The 22058-nt window shown below is 52.0% G+C and overlaps 5 protein-coding genes across 5 annotated transcripts; all 5 read right to left on the reverse strand.

The window, feature by feature from the left end:
* Positions 1 to 671: 671 nt before the first annotated feature.
* BBA_04101 (3'5'-cyclic nucleotide phosphodiesterase) lies at positions 672 to 3543 on the reverse strand (the record flags this gene model as incomplete). The annotated part of the gene is made up of 3 exons (XM_008599198.1): positions 672 to 2359; positions 2460 to 3299; positions 3381 to 3543. The coding sequence occupies 3 exons, from the start codon at positions 3541 to 3543 to the stop codon at positions 672 to 674; spliced, it is 2691 nt and encodes an 896-aa protein (XP_008597420.1).
* A 4477-nt stretch (positions 3544 to 8020) lies between these two features.
* Positions 8021 to 12850, reverse strand: BBA_04102 (ubiquitin carboxyl-terminal hydrolase; the record flags this gene model as incomplete). The annotated part of the gene is made up of 3 exons (XM_008599199.1): positions 8021 to 11961; positions 12034 to 12748; positions 12809 to 12850. The coding sequence occupies 3 exons, from the start codon at positions 12848 to 12850 to the stop codon at positions 8021 to 8023; spliced, it is 4698 nt and encodes a 1565-aa protein (XP_008597421.1).
* Positions 12851 to 14078: 1228 nt separating this feature from the next.
* BBA_04103 (peptidase M16 inactive domain-containing protein) lies at positions 14079 to 17494 on the reverse strand (the record flags this gene model as incomplete). Its single annotated transcript, XM_008599200.1, has 4 exons — positions 14079 to 14557; positions 14613 to 16248; positions 16312 to 17166; positions 17243 to 17494. The coding sequence occupies 4 exons, from the start codon at positions 17492 to 17494 to the stop codon at positions 14079 to 14081; spliced, it is 3222 nt and encodes a 1073-aa protein (XP_008597422.1).
* A 2122-nt stretch (positions 17495 to 19616) lies between these two features.
* On the reverse strand, positions 19617 to 20655 carry BBA_04104 (DNA-binding protein; the record flags this gene model as incomplete). The annotated part of the gene is made up of 3 exons (XM_008599201.1): positions 19617 to 19737; positions 19784 to 19964; positions 20025 to 20655. The coding sequence occupies 3 exons, from the start codon at positions 20653 to 20655 to the stop codon at positions 19617 to 19619; spliced, it is 933 nt and encodes a 310-aa protein (XP_008597423.1).
* A 542-nt stretch (positions 20656 to 21197) lies between these two features.
* Positions 21198 to 21904, reverse strand: BBA_04105 (uncharacterized protein; the record flags this gene model as incomplete). The annotated part of the gene is made up of 3 exons (XM_008599202.1): positions 21198 to 21290; positions 21320 to 21439; positions 21845 to 21904. The coding sequence occupies 3 exons, from the start codon at positions 21902 to 21904 to the stop codon at positions 21198 to 21200; spliced, it is 273 nt and encodes a 90-aa protein (XP_008597424.1).
* Positions 21905 to 22058: the final 154 nt, after the last annotated feature.

The following is a 22058-nucleotide window of genomic DNA, read 5'->3' on the forward strand; positions in this document are numbered from 1 at the left end:
CGCCTTACCAGACAGCCATATTTGATTTTAAACCTGCCAGGCTATATACCTCCACAATCGATCAGTCTACAGGTAAAGATCAACAGGCAACGCATATACATGTCGAGTTGTATTTCACTACCAACGCTCTATCCCTACCCCAGCCATGCATTTCTCCTCCTCCTCGATTCATGCGCGTCGTCCTTCACCGACTTGCTTGTGCCATTGCCCTGAGAGCCTCGCACAAAACGCCAAAAGCCAAGACAGTTAAAAAAAAATAAGCAAGTATCCGTAATGCCTCCGTTCCAACAGCAACCGCCACCGAGCAACGCGCTTCGTGCGCACACCATTTGCTCGGTGATGGGCAAATCTGTATAAAATATATATATGTAAAAGAGAAAAAAGAATTCATCCCACTTCCTTGAATGCATTGTTACATCCGTGTGCGGTCGTGTGCATCGCGCAAACAGGACTGGAACCTTGCGCTGGACACGACTGCCCGATCACATTAATCCATCTGGTATCATTTTGGCCGGCGATAATGTACAGATGCGCGTCTTGGCGCGCTCAAACCATCTCCAAATGGCTAGTTGATTTGCCATGGCGAGTGCAATGCTCCAGCATCGCGGGCCATGGTGACGAAGTAATAATGAAACCTGCGCGACAAGGCTAGCTCAGCCGCGAGGCGTTCCTCAGCTCGTGGCGTCGGCAGCAGGCAAGGGGGGACTCGAAGGGTTGGATCCCTTGTTCCTTCTAAAGAAAGGAAAATCCTTCATCCTGAATCTGCTAGTCCTTTTGCGAAGAGACTTGCCTTCTGCCCTACCAATGCTTCCTGAATTAGAAATTGACTCGCTCATGTCTTGCTCTGGCGGGCCATCCCTGCTCTGTGGAGGGTCGCTTTGTGGGCCCGGCGGCGTAACGTTGAACGAGGGCAACCCGACGGTGTGGTCCATTGAGTCGTTGCTAACGATGCTTGTTCCTTGTGTGCTGGGCGACAGGTTGGCCTTTCCTGTAGCGCTGGTGGCTTGAGATGCCCAGTCGCCGGTCAAAGCTCCGGAAACACTGCCATCGGTGGTCTCGCTGCAGCGCTGTCTCGTAGCCAGACTCGTTTTGCCGTCAGCACCGCTGTCATCTCTTGGCCGTACGTGAAAAGGATCGCTATCAGCAAAGTCACGCACAGCATCAAAAGCCGACGAGGTGCCGTTCAAGTGTCTGTAGACATCATCTTCCGATTGAGCGGGGTTGTAGAAATTTCGCACCGTGTTGTGCATGTTTTGCGCAGCGGCTGTAGCATCGGCGCTGCTTTCCTCTGCCGGCTCAAGCTGCTCACTGCTAGAGAGCTCGGCAGCATGAGTCACAGTTGAATCGGAGCCCTCGGTCCGTTGCGACGTTGCGACGACACCTTGTGCGTTCTCGTCACTATCTGCGACAACCCAGCTTCTCGTCTTCGGCGAAAAAGTTCCTTCACGCAGCAATTTTCGTCGCTCAATTTCGTCATTGGCCTGCCTCAACTTTTCATCGTGGACCTTCTGTTCGAAAATTTTCCTGTTGGTTTCCAACTCGTCCACGGCATATATGAGGGAAGGCATGATGTCAGCAACGCCTTGAAACAGAGGGATGGCAAACATGTTCATGAAACCGAGCTGGGCATTCGATAGCGACAGCAAGTCTCTCTTAGGCTCGGCGATGAGCGAAGACTTGATACCGAGCTCACCCTCCATAGATGCTTGCCGCGAAAACTCTTCAACCAAGATGTGCATCCATTTGACAGCGGCATCGTGATGCCTGGCTACGTTGCTGATATCGGCGCACTTGATGATGAGCGAGCAAGCCAAGGCCTTGTGCTCTTCCAGCTGACGGCCGTTCCAACCTTCGGAGCTATTGTTGTCGTGAAGCTTTTCCTGCAAATCACCAAGCTTCTTCATGTAGTCGAAATGAAGGCCCATGTCGGTGGCCAGAATAGAGCTAATCATGAGGGCACGCATGCCTCTATCCTCAAAGGCAGCGGGCCAGTATCTGCGGAGAATTTGTGCATAGGCTGCGCAGTGGAATGATTCAAGCACGGAGCGATCATTGTAGAGCTGGGCGAGTGGGGCATTCAAAGTAGCGAGGAAACCGTTGTTTACGCCGGGATGGCCGACGTCATGGCCAATAGCGGTGATGAGTAAGGTCAAGGCATCAAACGGGGTCAAAAGTGACGCAATGGGTGATTTTGGAACAGGCGTCGTAGGAGCTCGAGGAGGGTAGCTTGCCAAAGCACCCACATTGACAAGAAAGTGAAAGGTTGCTTGGAGTACATCAACGACGTGGCGGAAGTTGTGATATGGTACAAAACTGTTGTAAGCGGTACGACATGCGACAAGAAACTTGACGAGTTGGTCTAATCATTTGGTTAGTTTGTCATTGCCCCTCATTCTGAAACGGCTCAGACGCCTCGACCGTAAGGCTTAGTCCAAGAAAAGCCGTGATGGAAAACTTACCAGCGGGAAGGCACCAACGTTCGAGTTCGGGCATGGAGAGTGCGTGCTGAAACATGAACATGGCGGCAACGAGCAATTCATCGTCAGTAAATGAGTTGGCGCAGAAATGCCACTTGGCGACGGCGGAAGCAATGTCAGCTTGTCGTTGAGTAGAGACGGAGACATAGGCGGGGGCAGTGTTGTCGTCGTCGGGGGCCATGCGACAGATGCCCTTCATGAGGTTGGAGACCATAGCCTCACGCAGGTAGGCAAAAGGCTGCTGATCGGTGACACCGACCCAGGAGCGTTTACGGCCATGAGTAATTTCGAGAAGTTGCTGTTGCTCGCGAGCAGCGTCCCGATGCGCCTTGTAAGCGCAAATCTCGAGTGTAGTGATGCACTTTGAGCTGAGAGGGCTGATGATGACATCAACGGCGCCAAGATCGAGGCACTTTCCGATGAGCGAACGATGAGCCGCGAGAGTATTGAGAGGAACCGGGGAGAGAATGTCGGTGGCACCGTCCGTCATTTGCTCGCGTGTCTGATGCGAAGTTTGCTCGGGGTAGGAGATGACGGGGATGGGAATGACGCGCTTGGCCATGCAACGCAAGTGCGATTCGGTGATGATTTGCTGGAGAAGTTTAAGACCGTAGACTTCCTCATCCGGTGCGCGAACTTGAGAGGACTGAGCGGGCTCGGTTGTGGTAGCTAGAGAAGGCCAGATGGGCGAAGAAGGACGTATTTGCTCATTGTGAGGCGTGTCTATTAATACAATGGTGGGAGGCATGGAACAGACGCTGTCCTCTTTTTGAAGGGTGAGAAGATGTTGAAGACAGGCAGAACCTGTAGAGCACACGTATACTGCCAAGAGGGGTTAGCAAGAAAGCGTTGCGAAAAATGCAATGAGACGGGTAAGGGAGAAAAGGGCAAATCGAGCCGTACCATGGTCAAAAGCATCTAGAAGAGGATTTATGTCGCGCCGAACATGATCGGGAAATTCGTCGTCGGAGTCGTCTCGAGATTGATCGTCGGAAGGAGCGGGAACAGAGCGATTGCAAGCGACGGAGCGATTGACGTAAATGACATGGCAGGCGGTGCTATCCATGGTGGCAACGGGAGGCTACCAGTCTCGCGACCGGAGCACGTCAACCGTTTGGAGGGGGGCGAGGATGCGAATGCGTAGAGACCCCCCTTTGCGGCGCGGTATTGGCAGAGAGCCAGTCGAAGTCGGAGAGAAGAGAGGGTGGAGAGAAGAAGAAATTGTCGAAGGACGTCAATCAGCGAGACAAATCGAGGCAATGCGCGGTCGCGGGTGGAAAACGAGGGCGATGGTGGGCGCGGCGGAAAAATCGCGGAACAGGGGGTGTGATGCGAGAGAAGAGAGCGTGAACGAGGGCAAGAAGCCCGGATTTTCAGTAGCGGGGGTGGAAGTGAACAGTAGGCGACTGAAGCGGGAGATGATGCGAGCGAGCGTGTGCGTGAACGGTAGACGAGTTGGTTGGTCAAGGCTGAGTTTGCTTTTCGACAAGGGCAACGACTCGGCTTGGGGTGGCTTGGTTTGGTTTGGATGGGGACTGTACCGGCAGCGTGGTAGATGTTGGCGACAAGGCTGTGCGATGGAAAGCCAAGGGCGAAACCCGAGAGGCAGACGGGTAATTTTCTTTTCTGTCCCTCTATTCCAGTTCCTACTTTTGATTCTGCGACGCGGCAACTGTGGCGTGCTTCCTGGGGTGGGAAGAAGCTGGATCGACGAGGCAGGGCACGGCGACACGAAAAGAGCGAGAGAGGAGCCGTTGAGAAAAACGATTTGGCGTCTCAGCGCAAAAGGGCGTGAAAAGGTGGAGAAGGAGCGCAAAGGCGAGAGCCATAAAGTGGATTTTGGGGGGCGATAGAAAAAAAGAAAAGGGCAGAGAAGCCGGGAGCGGTCGAGTCAGATATGAGGGTTTCCTGTGGTGTGGAAAGTCTAAGCAGGCACGGCAGGGTCGGGGACGCCGCGCGGACTGGTTAGCGCATTGGGTGGACGATGGGAGCGGCGAGGACGAGGCGCGAAATGTGGTGGTGCAGTAGTGGTGGCGGTGGTGATTGTGGTGGTGGTGGTAAGGTGGTTGAGGGTGGCGATTAGTTAGACGTGGCGAATTATCATCGGTATTGGCAGCTGGGGAAGGAGGTGGTGAGCTTATGGGTCAGGATCGTATCATAGCGACGATGATGGACAAACAAAGAGAAATGATGAGATGGAGAGAGAGACAGATGATTGTGATGATGGTGATGATGGCAAACGGCGGGCAGCCGGCCTGGCTGGGGAGGAGGGAGGGCGGGGGTGGGCTAGGCTAGGTACGAGGAAGACTTTATCGTACGGCAGTGATTAGGTAGTTAGGTATAGGGTTAATTTAGGTAGCGGTTGCAACCTCTATTTACATTTGTTGTTTGGATATTAGATATTAATTGATGTGTTAAGTGATGTGCAGGTTGTTGGGCGCAACATCTGCCATGAGGGCCATGAGGCCTGTGCAGGCGGGAGCTGCGAGCATGTGGCCAGGTGGCCAGGTGGCTGATTGCCAAAGTGGGCAGGCAACCTAGACACAAGACAGAAACGAAGCATGCCAAAAGAGCGACAAGAGTGCATGAAAAGACCGAGAAGAAGAAGAACCTAGGGAAAGGGAAAAGGGAACAAAAACCCCAGGCCAAAAGGGTTGCAGGTGCATGCAGGTGGCTTACAGGGAAGGGCAAGGAGAAGGGGGGCAAATGGCAATGAGCCCACTGAGCCAAGAGTGTACAGAACGAGGTACAGAAGGATTGGAAGGTTGGAAGCTCACACGGAAGCGTTACAGAAGCATCAGAAGCCCAGGAGCGTTCTTTTTTGGTGGGCTGACGCTGGAATTCGGCGTCCAATCAGTGGGCAGCCCCAAGGGGGGGGGGGGAGCGCCACAGGTAAAGGGAGAGAGGGGGGGAGGGGCTGAAGGGGGGCTTGATCTGCTTCTCGACTCAAATGATGCGGGCATTGCCACTCGATAAAGCATCGATGCATTCATGTCGCTAAAGATTGACAAAAAAAGATTAGGAGAGAAAATTTGAGAAGAAGACCCCTTTTGCCGGACGGGATATCTATTGTCAACATCAAAATCAATACACAAAAGGAAATCTGGAACAGTGGCGGGATATTGAAGCAAACAATCCGTTTAAGTGTGGCGCTGTCATTGGGAGCGTCATTAATCAGCGGTGGTTGAGGCCCAGCGACCAGCGAGCCCCGAACAGTGACACAAGAGATCCACCCAATTCACTAAAAAGCAACCTGCCAACTGCCAGTTGCTTAATAACTGCTCAAGCGGGGAAAAGAAACACGGCTCGACGGCCAACGACCACACCCTACTGGTACGCAAATACCACAACAACCACACCTGACGCATCACGCATCACGCATCAGAGCGGAGAATCAAATGACAATGGACACCGAATGGAAGCCTTCTCCAGTTCTTCTTTTTCTTCCATCGGGCTATCGCCTGCCTGCATGAAAAAAAAAAACACAAGCGCCCCCTACCTAACTAGTCCTACCTTAGTCTTTTACCACGCCCGTGTACCAAATGTTCTAGCCTTTTTCCCCCCCCGCCGGCAGAACCAAAACCCTGAGACGCCCATCGCTTTTTTTAGCGCCCGTCCCCCTCCCCCCTGTCCTCTCCTATTCAGGGATCAGAACCCGGGCACTTGGCTCGCAGTTATCCCTTAGCACCCTATCCAGACGAGGGAAAGATGAGCATTCGAAAAAAAAAAAAGTGATCTATCATGACGGGAACAAGAAATAAAAACGGACAAAATTGTCTCTAAGAATGGCATGGGACACAAACCTCATGCACTGCTACATGCACGCAGCACAGTGCATTATCCGAGCACACAACTCCTGCGACATGCAGCTGCCGATTTACATGTTGCATTTCTCGAAAACGTACCGTACCATGTGCCGTCCGCAGAATAGTTAGAGGTACTCATGTAACACAAGGAAAATCAGGCAAAAAAAAAAAGAAAACAAGATCAGGCTGATCAGTCTCACAACGCATCATCACCACACACAATTCGTATTGCATTGCTTTCCGTGACAGCTCGCCTAATGCTCCCCTCTCAAGGCCTGGTTTGGCCTTGACCTCCGCAAGGTTGCAGTCGCTTCCCGATCCGTACCTAAAACCACGAATTCCAAAAACCACAAAAGCGCCCCCCCGTCCTACATGGGAGCCCGACTGCCCGGGTCGAGGGCGCCCACCCGCTCCGATGGCATGTTGTGCGAAAACTCAACCCGTCTCGGGTAGGATGGATGTCCCAGTAATCTGCCACAACATGCCCTTGGCAGTATTTAAATCGGGTTGACCGATATAGTTAGATGCACACACATCTTCACATCTTTTTTTCGATCTGTTTAACCTTTCTTTTTTAATGTATAATGTCTAGCCTAACCACTCGAAAACCAGCAATATGCCGACAACCCCCCCCCCCCCCCGGTCTCCTCGGCATTTTGCCATTCCATCACCCCATAGGTATCCTTGTCTAGAAGCCTTCTAGAAACCGCACTAAGAGACTAACAGAGGGGCCCGTGACCCTGAACATTGGGTAAACTGGGTAATATGTTTTGTATTCTAGCAAGTAGCTGTCAGGGTTACAGCCTGATGACTAGGGTTGATTAGTAACCGAAATGCTTTGTATCAATCTGCATAAATGATCTTTAATAGTGAGGTTACATGATACTTGTTTTATAGCTATACTATCTTGTGGTATTAAGAACCTACAAACAGTTCTTTTATATTGTTGTATTCCTAGTGGGTGCCTTTTCTGAGCCAGGGCTATTAGCGTCAAGAATGACCCAGCAGGGAGAATACTTTCGCGCTTTTGACTGTGTTATTAGTTATTAGGTGGAGAGTTTCATTATCAGCTACCTCCGAACCAAACCATCCCGACCCATTGTCAAAGATACCTTTCCTGGAAATCCATGCCAAGAAAGACGCTACAGTATATCAGTTCTTTCCCGAGCTAACATGAAAGAGGGAGGGGAAACGGAGAACTGCATTCGGCAAACGCGCATAACTGCCATCTGCCGATCCCTTCTATCGTTTCTTTCCATCACACATTCCAACCAAGTTCCGGCCTCTTCGGCTCAATCTGCCACCAGATCTTTCGTCCTTGTCCTTTTCAAACTTCGCGCGCGCCTTCAGTGGATACGAAATCGTCACCATTAAGATCAGCACTCGTTTCACCCGTGCAGCCAGCTACATAATCAACTTGCCAGTTCAATTCCAGTCAACACTCCATTGCGCCCCAACAACCACAGAGCATCTGCATTCAAGTCACGCCACTTGTTGATAGTTCATTTGTGTGTAATCTATTTCTTTCTGCTTTTGCTTCGCATTATTGCGAAGCTGTAAAAAAAGCGTCCCTTGTACCCTCCAGTATCCATGCTATAAATAAATGTCTTGTGTAGATAAAAAAAAACGACCACTGCTGGTTCCGTCGGGAAACGGCTGACATGCCGATGCAGTCGTCTGGCATAATTCTCGTTTGCATCATAACGAGCCTCGTTTCAGAACTCATCTCCTCTCCATCTACTCCGTCTTGGGATTCTCTACATGAATCTCCGTCACCTCATCCTCTCCGCTGCTCTCCCTTTCTCCCTCGACAATCGCCACCGCGTCCCCTCCTGCACCACCCATCACAATGTCTGCTGCGTGGATGCCTTGTGCGTTGCCATCATCTTCCGACGAGTCAAACTGGGCCACGTCGCTGGCCGCGCCCGTTGACTGCTCGGCTTCGGCATCAAGGTCCCCAAAGCTCCAGGTCTGTGCAAGAAGTGATTCGCCGCGGACTGTGCTCAACTTGCTGGGCCCCGATTCAGGCTCTGTGCTTGCCCGTCTGCCCCCCAGCGTGCGACCTCCGTACGCCGGCAGCTCTTCGTCTGCCTGGCCGCTGGTGTCGTCATCACCTCCGCTTTCCTCTTCCGTCGTGTCCTTTTCGTACTTGTCCAAAATGGATGCGAATCTAGGCCCACCCAGGTGGCTAGACGCACGACGCTTGTAAAAGAGCAAATACGCGGCGCTGGTAATAATAGACTGGGTGTTCGACACAACGCTGACGGAAGAGTCATTGTAGTTGTACCACTTGCCGTCCACAAAGTTTTTGGCGTATGCAGTGTAGTGACCGCCACCAAGTCCACCGTAATGGTTATCAACCGCGATTAAGTCGTACACTTCCGACTTGCCATCTTCCTTCTCAACGACGCGAGCCGTCAAATCGAGCTCCTCAATCGGAAAGTCAACAAGCACATCCAACTTATCTCGTCGCCACCCACTGCTGCTAAATCGCTTCAGGTGAGTGACGAGGTAGTTTGGTGTCTTCCACAGATCAAACTTTTTACTAGCGCGCCGATGTTCTTTGCAACGTGGGCAGTACCACATGTCATGCTCCGAGAGAATCTCGGCTCGCTCAAATTCGTCTAGACATTCGTCCAGAGTGATACCCTTCGACTTGCGGTTTTGACGGCGGCGCTGGTTGGCCTTGATGACGGGATCCTGGACCGTTTCCAGGTTTAGAAAAGTTCGAGTGCCGTCGGCCGCATTTCCTCTGCCGTTTCCACCAAACACCATTTCCCAAGCGTCGTCGTTCCAATCGACCGCGATACCCTCGTGCAGGCGGATAAGTGGCCCCCCATCGGCAACGGTCGGGGGTATTGGCTGGGGGTTCACCTGCGGGAGACCATTCGCCTTACTGGTTCGAATCTGCTTGTCTCGTCGCTTGCTGCCGCGTTTGCCAGAGAATTTAGAACCTCTGAACTTCTTTCGGCCGCCAGTTCTCGAATTGCGGCCGCTACGGTCGAAGCGACGAGGGAGATCTTCCTCGCTCGACTCTTCGGCCATACGGGTCCTGATAGACTCTTCCTTGGATTCTTCTTCGTGGCTACTTGCGTCTTTCTCCTCTTCGTTTTCATTCTCATTCTCATTATCGTTCTCAGAGCCGTCAGCATTCGAACTCTCGGGGGTGGTGCTTTCCTCATCCTTGTCTGATGTTTGTGGTATGCGGTCTGCGAGACTAGGCAGTGTTCTGTTATTATCAGTAGATTGCCAACCTGTGGGAATGGCGCCATCACTGGAACTGGCGAAATATTTCAGCTCGAACAGGTTCTGCAGTGAAGGGCTGAGCCGTGTCGAGGCATCCATGAATTTGGGTCGCGTCTTATTGAAACGCTTGAGTAGAGTTGGTTGCCCTGTCGGCACAGCGCCAGCGTTCTTCATTGTAACATCAACCATGTCGTCTTCGCCCTCGACTGACTTTGCAGCCACCTTGCCCTCGCCAGAAGAATCGGCGTCTGACGTGGCCACCATGTCCGTGTCAGCGCCATCAACTTCGTCATTGTTGGTCAGTTTGCTCCATGTGGAATATGTAGCAATCTTTTCAAGAATTTTGCGTTGAATAATGTCATAGCTAGATGCCTCCTCCCTGGTCACAGAGATGAAGTGAGGGGGCGAAATTCCTTCTGGACGACCATAAATGCTGGGCCGACGATGTATAACGGTAACAACCAACCTCTCCGTGAGGGAATCGTCAAGATCTTCGGGTTGCGAATTAATGTCCAACAGTGAGCGATATTTCTGCGGCTGGGCCTTTAATGGCCAATTGGTGGGCACGAACTCTAGCTCGTGGAATGTCGACACGTCGGACTGCGTAATCTCCTCAGAGACGTCGTGGGTGTTATCGTAAATTTTAAAGAACCTATCCTTGAACTCCTCTGCACCCATCATTCGTTCAACCGGTACGCCAGTGCGGATGGAAAGATATGCCTTCAACGCTTCGATGGAGCTATGCTTAGGCAGCTCGACGTCAATATTAACGGGCACATCGTTCAAAGGGAAGAACTTGACAGTCGTGCTCCACACAGTCTCTAACGGAAGAGGAAGCGGCAAGGTGTTGAAAGGATCAAACGTGATGCTGATCTTGTCACACTCGGGACACTTGAGCGTCGATTTGTACATTCCGGTGAACAGGTCGGCAATGACCGAATCGTCTCTTTGTCTCGTGATATCCCAGACCTTGGCAGCCAATTCGCGAATCGCTTCAGGGTCGTTTATCATCTCGTCGGTAGAATCAGGCTTTTCGATATAAGGCTTGTTCCCGACCCGACTCAGATCCTCCTGAAGAGCATCTAGCAAGAATCCAAGGAATTCTTGCGAGTCTTGTTGGCCCCAACCAGAGAAGGTGCTTCGGCACCTGCCGACAGTGCTCTTGAAGTCTCGTGGACTAACAGAGCCACGGCCTTCTCGGTAAATGTCGTGTAGGAGACCGCCATAGGCCATGGCCATTTTACCGTTGTAACCTAGTAGGTTGGTCTTGTTAATCTCGTCCAAATACGCGTCAGTGATGAAGAATTTGGTCAATTCTTCGACACTCCGAAAACACTGCAGCGCCGAATTCATGTAGCAAGTGTTGCCTAGGTTCTGCAGACCAACAACGCCAACACTACGGCCAAGCTTCTTCTTCCTGCCTGCCCGGCCTCTGGTCATGATGCCCTCTGGACCCGGGCTACTTCTAGCGCTGTTCGGTTTCGACGACAGTGCAGAGCGATTAGGCACACCCTTCTGGAACTTTGTCTGCTGGCCTTTGTATGTGCTCACTGACAACTTATTGTCAATCAATTCGTCCAATACCAACGTCGCATCTGTGACAAGGTTCCTCATATGTAGTTGAACGGTACTGTTGTATTTGCCGTCTGTTTGATCACGTATCTGGGATAACTGCTCCCGGTAGTTACGAGACTCTGCAAAAGTGGGCAAGTCAATCAGCAAATTTGGCCAAAAACCATCGGAATTGTACGTTTCGCGACCGGGAGAATCTGGCGGTGTCAATGCCGATCCCATTTCCTGAGTAGCTGGGATAGCGGTAGGAGCGGGGTGCCGGACTTGATGAAGGAGAACCTTGCGGTCAAGAGGAATGCCAGCCCAGGTTTTGATATCTTTCAAAAATGCCTGAAGATTTGCACCTCGACTTCTGGGGGCGACAATTGCGGGAGGGTTATTGGCCTTGAGAGCCTGCTCAATGGGCAATGGGCTGAGCTCAGACCAGAGGCGGTGAACGCGGAAAATCGGGGGGTGAAATTCGTAAAGAATGTTGTCCTCGGGACCGTCAGCCGAGTTTATAGCAGAGCGAAGAATGGGCTCTTGTCCTTCCGCGAGGCCATACCACTCCACGACGAGTTTCCAGGCATCCTCTGGGAAGAGAACAAAAGTTTCCTGGTCGGCACCGGGTTTAAGGCGGGTAAAAGAAGCCCCTGAAGGGTCCTTGATGACTTGGTCGATGATATCCGAGTTGTCGACTGGGCCGAGCTTCATATTCTCGTGCTCCTTCTTGGCCTTGGTTGGTCCTTGCAACGAGCGTGCTTGATCGACCCATGCTCTAGAGACAAGATAGGCCTTGTTGCCTTCTTGAATGGGTGCATCCTCAAAAGCTTTGAGGAGTGTCTCAATAATTTTAACCTGCTCAGCAAGAGGAGGAAGGTCTTTTTGCAATCGAGGTTAGCCAAAATGTACTGCACCCGGGTCACGCCACACAATGTGGTTTGCAAGCTTACTCTGTGCTGGGCCATCAACACCGTCTTGGGGGTCGACGCTCATGGCCCGCGGGGCATCCGTCGAGTCAGCCGCGGTGGCGGATAACGAAGCATCCATGTTAACGTCTTCGCCATTGCAGGAGGCGGCGGCGTCGTTTTCGGGATCCATGCTGGAGGCACGACGCTTGAGCGGGGAGGAGGAGCGGTGGGGCAACTCAGCGTCACCATTCATGATAGCCCTTCTGGACACTCGAAAGGGGGACTGGCTTCTGGGCAGCGAGGGCACCCGCGCAGAACCAGTCTCGTCAATCGCCCGTTCGCCGTCGAGGGACAGGTCAGCATAGGCCGACGCACAGGTGGACGAGGCAGCCGAGGAGGCGTACTCGGGGAGCGACGTCGGAGCACGGCCGTTGTTGTTGGTAGCGCCGCCGTTGTTGGTGCTGCTGTTGGTGGCGGCGGCGACAACGGGCAGGAGGCGGCCAGGAAGGCTCGAGGCCGGCTGTAGCGAGTCAGATCGCAGATAGACGGGGTTACTCCCGCGGTGGACGCTACGGTCGTCGTCTATCGACGTGGCGGTGGTGAAGGAGTAGGCGACGTCGTCGTGGTGTTCGTCGGCAGGCTCGCAGGAGGGTATGGCGATGTCGGGGGAAGGCGAGCAGTCGGGCTGCTGCGGCCGAGTCGAGGACGGTCTGGCGGCGAGCTTTCTCTTCTTTGAGGAAGACGTTTTGAAGGTGAGCTGCGTGATGGGCAGCTCGGGTTATTAATCAACAAGTGGCAGTGGTGTTGCGTTGACGACGGCGGTGATGCAGAGTGCAGGAACGAGGCAACAAGCGTGCATGAAGAAGAGCCTAGTGTCGTGACGTAGGTTTTCTTCTTAATTTTGCTCCAAAACCCCGAAAACGATGATGACCCTCTTCTTGATTATTGTCAATTTTTTTCTGCCAAAAAAAAAAAAAGAGAGAACTCTGACCAGGGCTTCAAATATCGGGGCCAGTGGAGGGAGACGAAGCACCTGGAGTGGGTCTTATAAAGGGCTCCTCGGAAAGGCTGTGGTGGGGAGGCTGCCAGGGGGGGACACCTGCACTTACTTATTCACCATAATACCTAGATTAGGGGAAGACGGAAAGAGCTGGCCCGCGAGAGTTCCCTAGTAACACGCATCATCTCTCCATCATGGATACTGAGTGTTTCTTTCCCCCGTCTTTGTCCATTCTTTAAATAGGGACTTTTGAATCACAAGTTGGCCCATAGCCGATTGGTAGAGCAGGGCGTCCCGTACTGTAATCTGATTACGCGCTGGCCTTGAAATTACCCGGTGCCACGGAATGTGTCATAATAGACAAGCTGTCCCGTCTCAGGCGGCATGCCAAACACCATTTCCCTGCCTCTTGCTATGCTCATCTATTGAACTATGTTGCCATGCACGCTGCGCAACATCTAGCCTCATCGTAGGGGAGGGGGCGCCGGCCGTTACCTGCTGGCATAATGGCATTACAGGTGGTGTCATCTACCAAGACCCTCACCAGCAACGGGCGCATCGTTTCAGCGTCGATCCTCATCGACAAAACCATGTCCAGGTTTGTATTAATGCTATATCGAGACGTCTAATCCGTAGTGCCCATCTTAATCCTACCTCAGCACTCGAAAGTAGCCCAGTTGCCCAGCACGATTATTGACACCGGTGGGCCAGCAAAGGCAGTAGTACGGATACCCTGCCTATAATCATATCGCAACCTACAAGTACCTTGCTCTTTTGAGTTTATCCCCGCCACTGCTGGCAAACAAATGCCCCATCAAATACGCCATCATCACTTGTGGCTCACATCGCAACGAAAGTGTCTCACTGCAGCAATTGCCAAAAATGCATCAATCCATCATGTCTACATACATAGTACCGACAAAGTCACAAGGAATTTCTCATTCATTTCCCTCCACAATGTCCGTGTGGAAATTCGTAATCATCAGTTCTATATGTGATCGTATCATCATGGCCGCCGCCCCACCACGATACTTCCCCTTCTAAAGGCGTCCTGTCTGTGACGTCTTTCGCTTCTCCCTCATCACCGTCATAGCTTCGAGTCAATGTCCTCGAATTCGCTTAGCTGCTTCACTGGGCGCGCGCCTGAGCTTGCCAGCAGACCCGACTTGTACAAACGAACATCCTTAATCTCTTCTGCAGTGTCGACGGCGCACTCTCTGCCATTGGCCACCGCCTCGGCATCGTCCGCGGGATGCGCCTTCTGCACCAGGCCAAGCTCTTTGATCGACGCAATGATGCTATCCAAGTCTGCATCGGACGGGTTGTGCTTGGCTCGCAAATGCGCCTTGACCAGATCTAGGCTCTTGCGGTGCTCCTCTGGCACATCCGGAAAGCCGGCTTGGTTGAGTGCATTCACAACCTTGTTATCGCGCTCAACAGCGCCCCGCGCGTGTAAGTGTACCGAGATGCGGGCACGACTTGTCGAAGAAGGGTGAAGGTGCTTGTTGTAAAACTCAATCATTTCTGCCTTGGTGACGAGCTTTACCTCTGCGGCATCTAATTGAGCTGTGCGTAGTTGATTAGCCTAAATTCCAACATGGCAACCTTCATGAACACTTACATTGCTCAAAGTCGTAGTACTCCTTTGAGATTTGACTCCAGTGCCGAGCCGACTCCTGGTCCAGGTTTCGAAGTTTCTCTAGCCTCTTGTTGATCAAACTCCTCTTGTGGCTCTCAAATTCGGAGTCGGGCATCGTATCCAAAGTCAGACCGAACTGGATCAAAAAGGCCTCTACACGGCGATCCAGATACTCCGGCTCTCTTTCTGACTGAATTAAAAAACGTAACCCACAAGTCGTCGCAAAACTGCGCATGCCAGCAAACACGATATATCCAAGCTGCTCCTTGGTACGTAACTGATCGAAGGCAGGTTCGTGCATCAGTTGGTCGGCGAGCAACACTCTTGCGCGAGTCCTGCGATCAGCACGGTCCCCAATGGAGAAAGTAGTCTCGATACAGTGGTTGACATTAGCCGGGTCCTTCAACGTCTTGTTGTAGACGAGATTGGAGCCAGGTGGGATGATGAGTGATCGAATAATGGGCCACTGGTTGGGTGGCAGTATTCTTGATCTGAAAGAAGACGTCAAAAGATCAGTTGCTTTGATCGCATCCCCTCGGTACATGTTGCCATGAACATAAACCTCAATGTACATTTGAGCAAGCATCTGCCGCTGGAAGCTACGCACGTCATCAATGGTGATGTCCGGGAGTTCGGCAGCTAGCTCTTCAACGACGTAGTCACTCTCGGCGTGAAGCCAAGTCATATAGTCACCTACTTGCTGGTAGGATGATAGGAGTTGCCAATTGTCGTAACCGCGGGTTAGCCGCTCCTTTACGATATCAAAGCGATCCGCCTTGATCTCAATGTCTCGCATTGTTACCGCAGCCTGCTCCAGCAACACAGGAAGCTTATCATTATAACCCGAGACATCGAGGAATAGCCCACGCGAATCGAGTGATACATTGTACTGCAGGCCCGCAAGCTCAGCATCGTAAGAGTACTCTTCCAGGGCGTCACGGACCAGCTCTGCAAACAGCCGAGCTTTGACGCTATTTTCGGCCGTGGCGTGTATAATGGGGTTCTTCAGGCTGACAATGACACTGGCTTTGGGCACCCAGAAGGTGTCATCCTTTTTCCACCAAGTACGGGCCAGCTGGTCGTTGCGCAAAAGTCTGGGTGAGGTAGCCGGTTCTGCCACTTCCTTCTTTTCCACTTCAAGCTTATTAGGTATGAACTGGTTTTTGTGTGGCAGGTGAAGGGCCGATAGTCTTTCGGCCGCCGAAACCGAGGCGGCCTTGGTTAGCTCGGCCATGAGGTCATCGGGTATCCTGCTAGAAGTATATTCTGTGCCGTACCACTTCTCCTTCTTGTCCCATTTACCCGGGAATTTGCGAGAAACAATATTCATGCGTAGAGTTTCGGGACGGAGTAGCTCCAGGCATTTCGAAATTAATGTCGCGTCAAAGCGCCGTAAACGGCTGTGGCCGCTCAGCAACCATTCGCGAGGTAGAGGTTTTTGCATGACGGAGCTAATTTTGCTTGTGAAGCGACTGGCCGGTGTTTTCTGTTTGAATTTGAAGTCGACATCGGCCATCCCTTTTTGTTCTTGGAATATCCACTCTTGCGGCGGTGACTGACGCAGCAACGACACGTATTGGAAGAATATCTTGGCAATTTCGGGGTAATTTTTGAGACCCTGTGAGAAAGTAAGCAGCTGATTTTTCAAAAATAGCGAAAGCCAATTGCAAATCATATATACCTCTTCAGTTAGTCTTATTTGAACATCAAAGATACCTGGCGTGCCGGGGCAGACGGAGTATGCGCCTGCTGACAGACCATTGGCCCAGCCTTTGCTCTTGATGTAAGACATGATGCTGCCGGGCCCTTCATGTCCGATGAGGTGGGAAATATATTTGCTCGGCTGTGACTCGTACAGTTCCTCCTCATCAACGAATGGAAAGGCCAGATTCAGTTCCCTTGTGTCCATAACAGGCTTGGCAAACCACTGGATACCAACGTCGTTGGGTCTGAATGGAACCTCTTCAGTCCATCTGTTTTGAGGCAAGTTCTTGTTGACAATGGCGGAGAACAGTTGAACAGACCATTTTTGCAGGACGTCGAGGGATTCGCGACCAAGGACAACGAGCTTCATGCGGTTGGCTGAGTAGTGCTTGGCGTGGAAGTCGATGAATTTGTCGCGAACATTGATACCCTGTGATTCGGGGATGGTTTTGAGAACCTCAAAATTGCCGGTGGAGAAGTGGCAGTAGGGGTGCTTGGGATTTGAGAGCGACTTGTCCAGCTGTTGGAGACGCCAGGCATCGCTCTGCAGATTTTTCTTGTTCTCCGAATCGACCGCTCTTAGCTCCCTGTCGAGAGTGCTTGAGAGGAATAGAGGCTCGATAAAGAATTGTGCAAAGCGGTCCAAAGCACCTAGAAGAGGCGAAGGATTTGATTCTGTGGGTTCTTCATCGTTGGCGGGTTTGGCGTCGACGTCGAAGTAGTAGTTTGTCGAGGTGCCTGCTGTGTAGGCGTTCGAGCTACCTCCATTGGAGGAGAGATACTGGCCATACTCGTTTTCTACTGGAAACTTCTTGGTGCCCATGAAGAGGAGCTTGTATGCGATAAAATATTAGCACAAGATCTTGGATGAGTATTGGCGAGGGCCAATTGCCCATTAGGGAACTCACATGCTCGACGGCATGGGCCATGCCAGGCATGCCGTCTTCATCAGAGAAGCTACCGACATTGACGTCGAGTGCGGCGCTAGCCTTGTCGGTATCTGGATCGTGGACGAGAAGGGCCTCGAGGCCGTTGTCAAGGCGGACGACGCGATACTGCCTATCGTCGAGCGATGGTTTTTCGAGACGGTCGGTCAATACGGTAACCGAAGCGTGGCGGCCGAGCGCGGACGCCGGGTCCGGCACGGCTGAAGGGGGCATGGTGTGATGGCAGCAATGGACGTATCTCTGGATGAAGATTGATCGTGGACGCAGAGAGAGCACAGGAAGAGGAAGAAGCAGGCGGCGTAAAGACAAGGCGGCGCTGCGGACCATTGATGGGCTGGTGATACGTCGAAAAACTGTCCCGCCGTGGGGGAATGGGATTTGTGACGACTTAATAAAGAGCGGTCCAGATTTGTTCGGGGTCTGCGAGGGCGGCTGGTGGACAACAATGGACAGTGGAGTACTCTGTACCTTAGGCTGTAGCCTGCTGAGCGTTGACTGGCTGGCTGGGTTGGCTGATCTGGGCGCTTTGGCTGGCCTGGTGGCTGCTGTGGATGGTCTGTGATGGCCTGTGATGGCCTGTGTTGACGGGTCGGCACCCAGAAACTGCCCATTTTGTTACAAACTTCAGTACCTTGGTTTTATCAGTGAATCAGACCTGGTCCTGATCACTGCAGTTTATTCTCTCGAGTCCTGCCTAGCCATGTTACAGTTGAAGAAGGAAAGGGTTACGGCGGGCGGGTCTACAGCCAGTGGACCACTGCATGATTTACCTTGTACTTGTACCTACCTATTTACCGGTCTACTGGGGTACATGAAGGCTGGAACCAAACAGGTACAAACACAGGTGCCTCCAGTACATGTTACGTACAACGTCCCGACGGCTGTTCAAGGCTGCGGCGGCTAAACAAATCTCGACACATGCAAACGCATGATACTCGGATTAACAACCGACCTCGTCCTCGTGTTCCTCACTCCCATAACAGGGCCTCACTCGCGTGATTCGCCCCCCCATCACCGTCCTTTCCTCCTCTATCACAGTCAGTCAATCTCCGTACCCATCCGTCCATGCCCGCACACCTTTTTGCCTGGCCCGCCCCGATGCTGCAGAGTCTGCGTCTGTGTGGCAGATCCGTCTCCCACCGTAGTGGAGTTCTATTCGCTCGGTATTGGCCTAGTCGACAATGGCAGTTGACCGTCCTCGACCGACGACAGGCTAGATCTGGCGCCCTTACTAGGCCCGACCCTGTCTGCCGGGAACCCCCTTGCTTGGCCTGTTGGGCTGAAGTGCATGAGACGGCGCGTGCAGTTGACGACTTATTCGTACCAAGTGCCTGGCACTGTTGATGCCGGCGCAGGAAGGGGGGACCCAAGGAATGTAACGCAAGCCCTTGGCCGGCCGCCACCGGATAGCGCTGGCTGATTCCCCAGCTGACTGCGGCCACCCACCGTCACAACCGCTGCCAAAAAATTATGCAAAAGGAAAAAAAGTATCCGTAAAGACAAAAAACTCCGCCACATGTCCCTGTGGAATCAGAGTTGACTCGTGCAGCGCGGCGCCCTTGCATCCCGCGTCTTCCAAAGCTCCCAGGGCGGCCCCGTTCCCATCTGCATCCGCTGGTCAAGCTCTTCATCCGTTATCTGCACCCTCCTCGCCCGCTTGTCAGCACAGCTTTGGCTTCCGTCTTTGTCTGGAACCTATCGCGGCCTACGCTACGTTACTTGGTCGCACCGCCGAAGCGCCGCGCTCAACTGCTTACAGTGACCGGCCAGTTGTCCACAAAAGACGCTAGCCCCCCCCCCCCAAAACTTCTAGCCTCCCGAGCGACTGGGTTGTCCCCCTTCGCTGCCGTGGATAGGGCATGTGCGTGCACGCAAACTACACAGGAATGGTGTAATGGCACGATACGAATAGTCACCCGTTCAGTGGTGAAGCTTCAATTTACGTATGTCTGTCTCTGGGCAATGTTCCTCACGGAGCATTTTGCAAACAGTACCCGTACAAACCGGATAGACGACGTTCGGTCCTCCGTCAAACATGTGCCACCAGCTCAAGACCGTTGTCAATATCCGTACATAGGCCCGGGACTGTCCCAGTAGGGTAATTAACTCATGCTGGCCACCTTCTTATCCCGGAGCGTGCTGGCTGCAGATGGAGGGTGCGCCCCAGACGCCACGCAGCATCTCACGGTCACAATGGCAGGTGTCAAGAAACGCCTCAGAAAAAGTCTCCATTCCCTTGTTCATTACTATAATAATCATTCAAAACTTGTACAAAAGTCATACTACTAAAAAGCATGCATCCCGACAAAATATAACGCCGTTTCTTCGCTAATCACTAATTGAGCTCATGATTGGCCTTGATCGCCTTGCTCTTCCCAGTATCCAGAATTACAGCTGGGTCGTCCTCGTCACCATCGCGGGAGACTTTGTTACCTCGTTTCGTAGTAATAGTGGCCCTATTCTGTTAGTGTCCGAATGCTTGTTACTGATCATGGCGCATACTTGTCTTCTTTAACATCAAGCACCTTGCCCTTTGGCTGCCCGTTGCCCCAGTTCCAGCTAACAGTTTCACCTGGCTTCGGTCCCTTGCCTGATTTCGAATTACTCTTCCCTTCATCTTCATCATCGTTTTCTGATTCGTTGCCAGCCTCCTTGTTGGAGGTTGCTTTCTCATCCTTGGAACCTGCCATGCATGACTGTTAGCAAAGCTCCTTTTTTTTAACCCCAACATCGTGTCACTGACCTGATCGAGTTCGATGCTTCTTGGGCTCTGGAGCACCGTCCTTGTCTTGCCTCTTGCGCTTATCGCCGGCTTCATTCTCCGACTGTTCATCATCCTCTTCCTTGCCATTGTTGCTAGATTTCTTGTTCTGCGTCTCGTTCTTCTTGCTGGACTTGGCACCATTTTCCTTGTTGCCGTTGCTGGACTTGCCATTGACCTCCTCGTTTTCCTTTTTGCCGTTGCTGGACTTGCCATTGACATCCTTGTTCGTGTTTTTATCGTCGCTCTTCTTGAGTGGATCGTGCCCCCAATTCTTGAGCGAAATGTACGATTTCGTCTTCTTGGCCTCGCTTTCCGACTTGTTCTTTAAAGACTCCTCCTCCTGAGCCAAGTGGCGCTTGCAGTAAGCCACCACTTTTCTCATGTGACTAATCTGATCATCAGTATACTTTTCAGCATCTTTTGACGGATTGGATTTCAAGATTTCTGTAATCTTTCGACCGCTTTCATGGCCAACTGTCTCCCCATCATCGTCTTCCTTGGGCCAGCCAGCTTCACCAGAGTCTTTGGACTTGAGCCATGTCTCTAGCTCCGATGCTGACATGTTGACAAGCTTGTTGAAATCCTGGATGACTTCCTTGGAGTCCTTCATTGTGAATATTTTGTTTTTCGAATGTATTTATCAATTGAGTTGTTGATGATTCTCTGTCATCATCACAAAAATTTGGTCATGTTCCTCTTCGTTGCCCTTTTATACTAGAACATGGCACAAACTCTAATACGTCATCCACGCGTTATACATCGATCTACCCCGAGCAACAGGAGGCCATTGAAAACAGCGATCGAAACCCCTTGCAGAAACGATTTTGCAAATATGGGTCAAGTTTAGATATTTGAACCCAAAACGACCATTTTCAGCTCTGCTACAACTGAACGGTTTGTGGGCAGATGAGCCAGCTGCTGTGAGGTGCTTACGTGCACAGAGCGGACGTCAAAGTGACTGGTGTCGTCATACGCGCATCAAAAAAAAATCCAGCAAAGACAACGAGACTACAGATTAGTCTAAACCTGATTTAAGCCGCTCGATATTCCGGCTCCAAAAATTACGACGGCACTCACGCTGCAAAGCAGAGTCATGGCGACAGAACCAGGCCCATGTTGGTGATGCGGCATCTGAGACACTACCAACGCAATTCACCCTGCACAGTGGTAGCATATATCGGTGAGAGTGAATGCCCTGCGATGATCGGCTTCCAGACGCTCTTTCCTTCCACGGACCTTCCGTTTCTGGCTCGTCACATATCACATTAACTTACCGATGGGCGATCGACTTTTGCGTATGCCTGGCCAGCATTGGTGGCGGGCTGTCGAGCTTGCGTTGGCAGCGCAGCATGCTGCTCTTTGCCGTCACGTCTTTTTTCTGCTCCAACAAGGGCCTAGTAAAGCAGTAGTCAAGTAGAATTCCTTGATGGCATTACAAAGTTCAGAGATTGTGTGTGCTAGTTGCGGAACATGCGCGCACCGGTCGGTGTAAATTGTCGGCCGGCGGCACGATGCCAACCCTGCCAACTCTAGACGCATGACGGCCCAACCACCCCCAGAGTGGATTATAAATCGCCGACGAGGTTTTCAGAAGCGAGTAACCTGGTGTGAGGCCGTGCATTGGAGGATCCAAGGTACTCTGTACTCAGTGAACCAGGTGTACTGTTGCTTTTAACCTTGCCTCTTTACCAACTTGTCCCGCCGGCCAACCCGGCACTATGAATATAGCCTGGCAGGCGAATAAAGATGGACCGATAAGGAAGCTCTGATTGCGGGAAATGAGAATCCGAATCACGTACCAAGTCACCGACATATTCTGCCGAGGCGGTGTCCTGAGCCAACCTCATTCCTGCGTTCATCGTGGCATTTAGGAACAACGACGAGAATTGACTGCTGTCAACACCAAGTGGTAACAGCGAACCGCACGGCACGCAGTACCTGTAGCTTCACGACGATTGATTTTTTGTTCTTGCGAAATGTATTCTTCATTTGTTGGACATGTCTAATACCGTA

This window comes from Beauveria bassiana (genome assembly GCF_000280675.1).
Source record: "Beauveria bassiana ARSEF 2860 unplaced genomic scaffold BBA_S00009, whole genome shotgun sequence".
NCBI lineage: Eukaryota > Fungi > Ascomycota > Sordariomycetes > Hypocreales > Cordycipitaceae > Beauveria > Beauveria bassiana.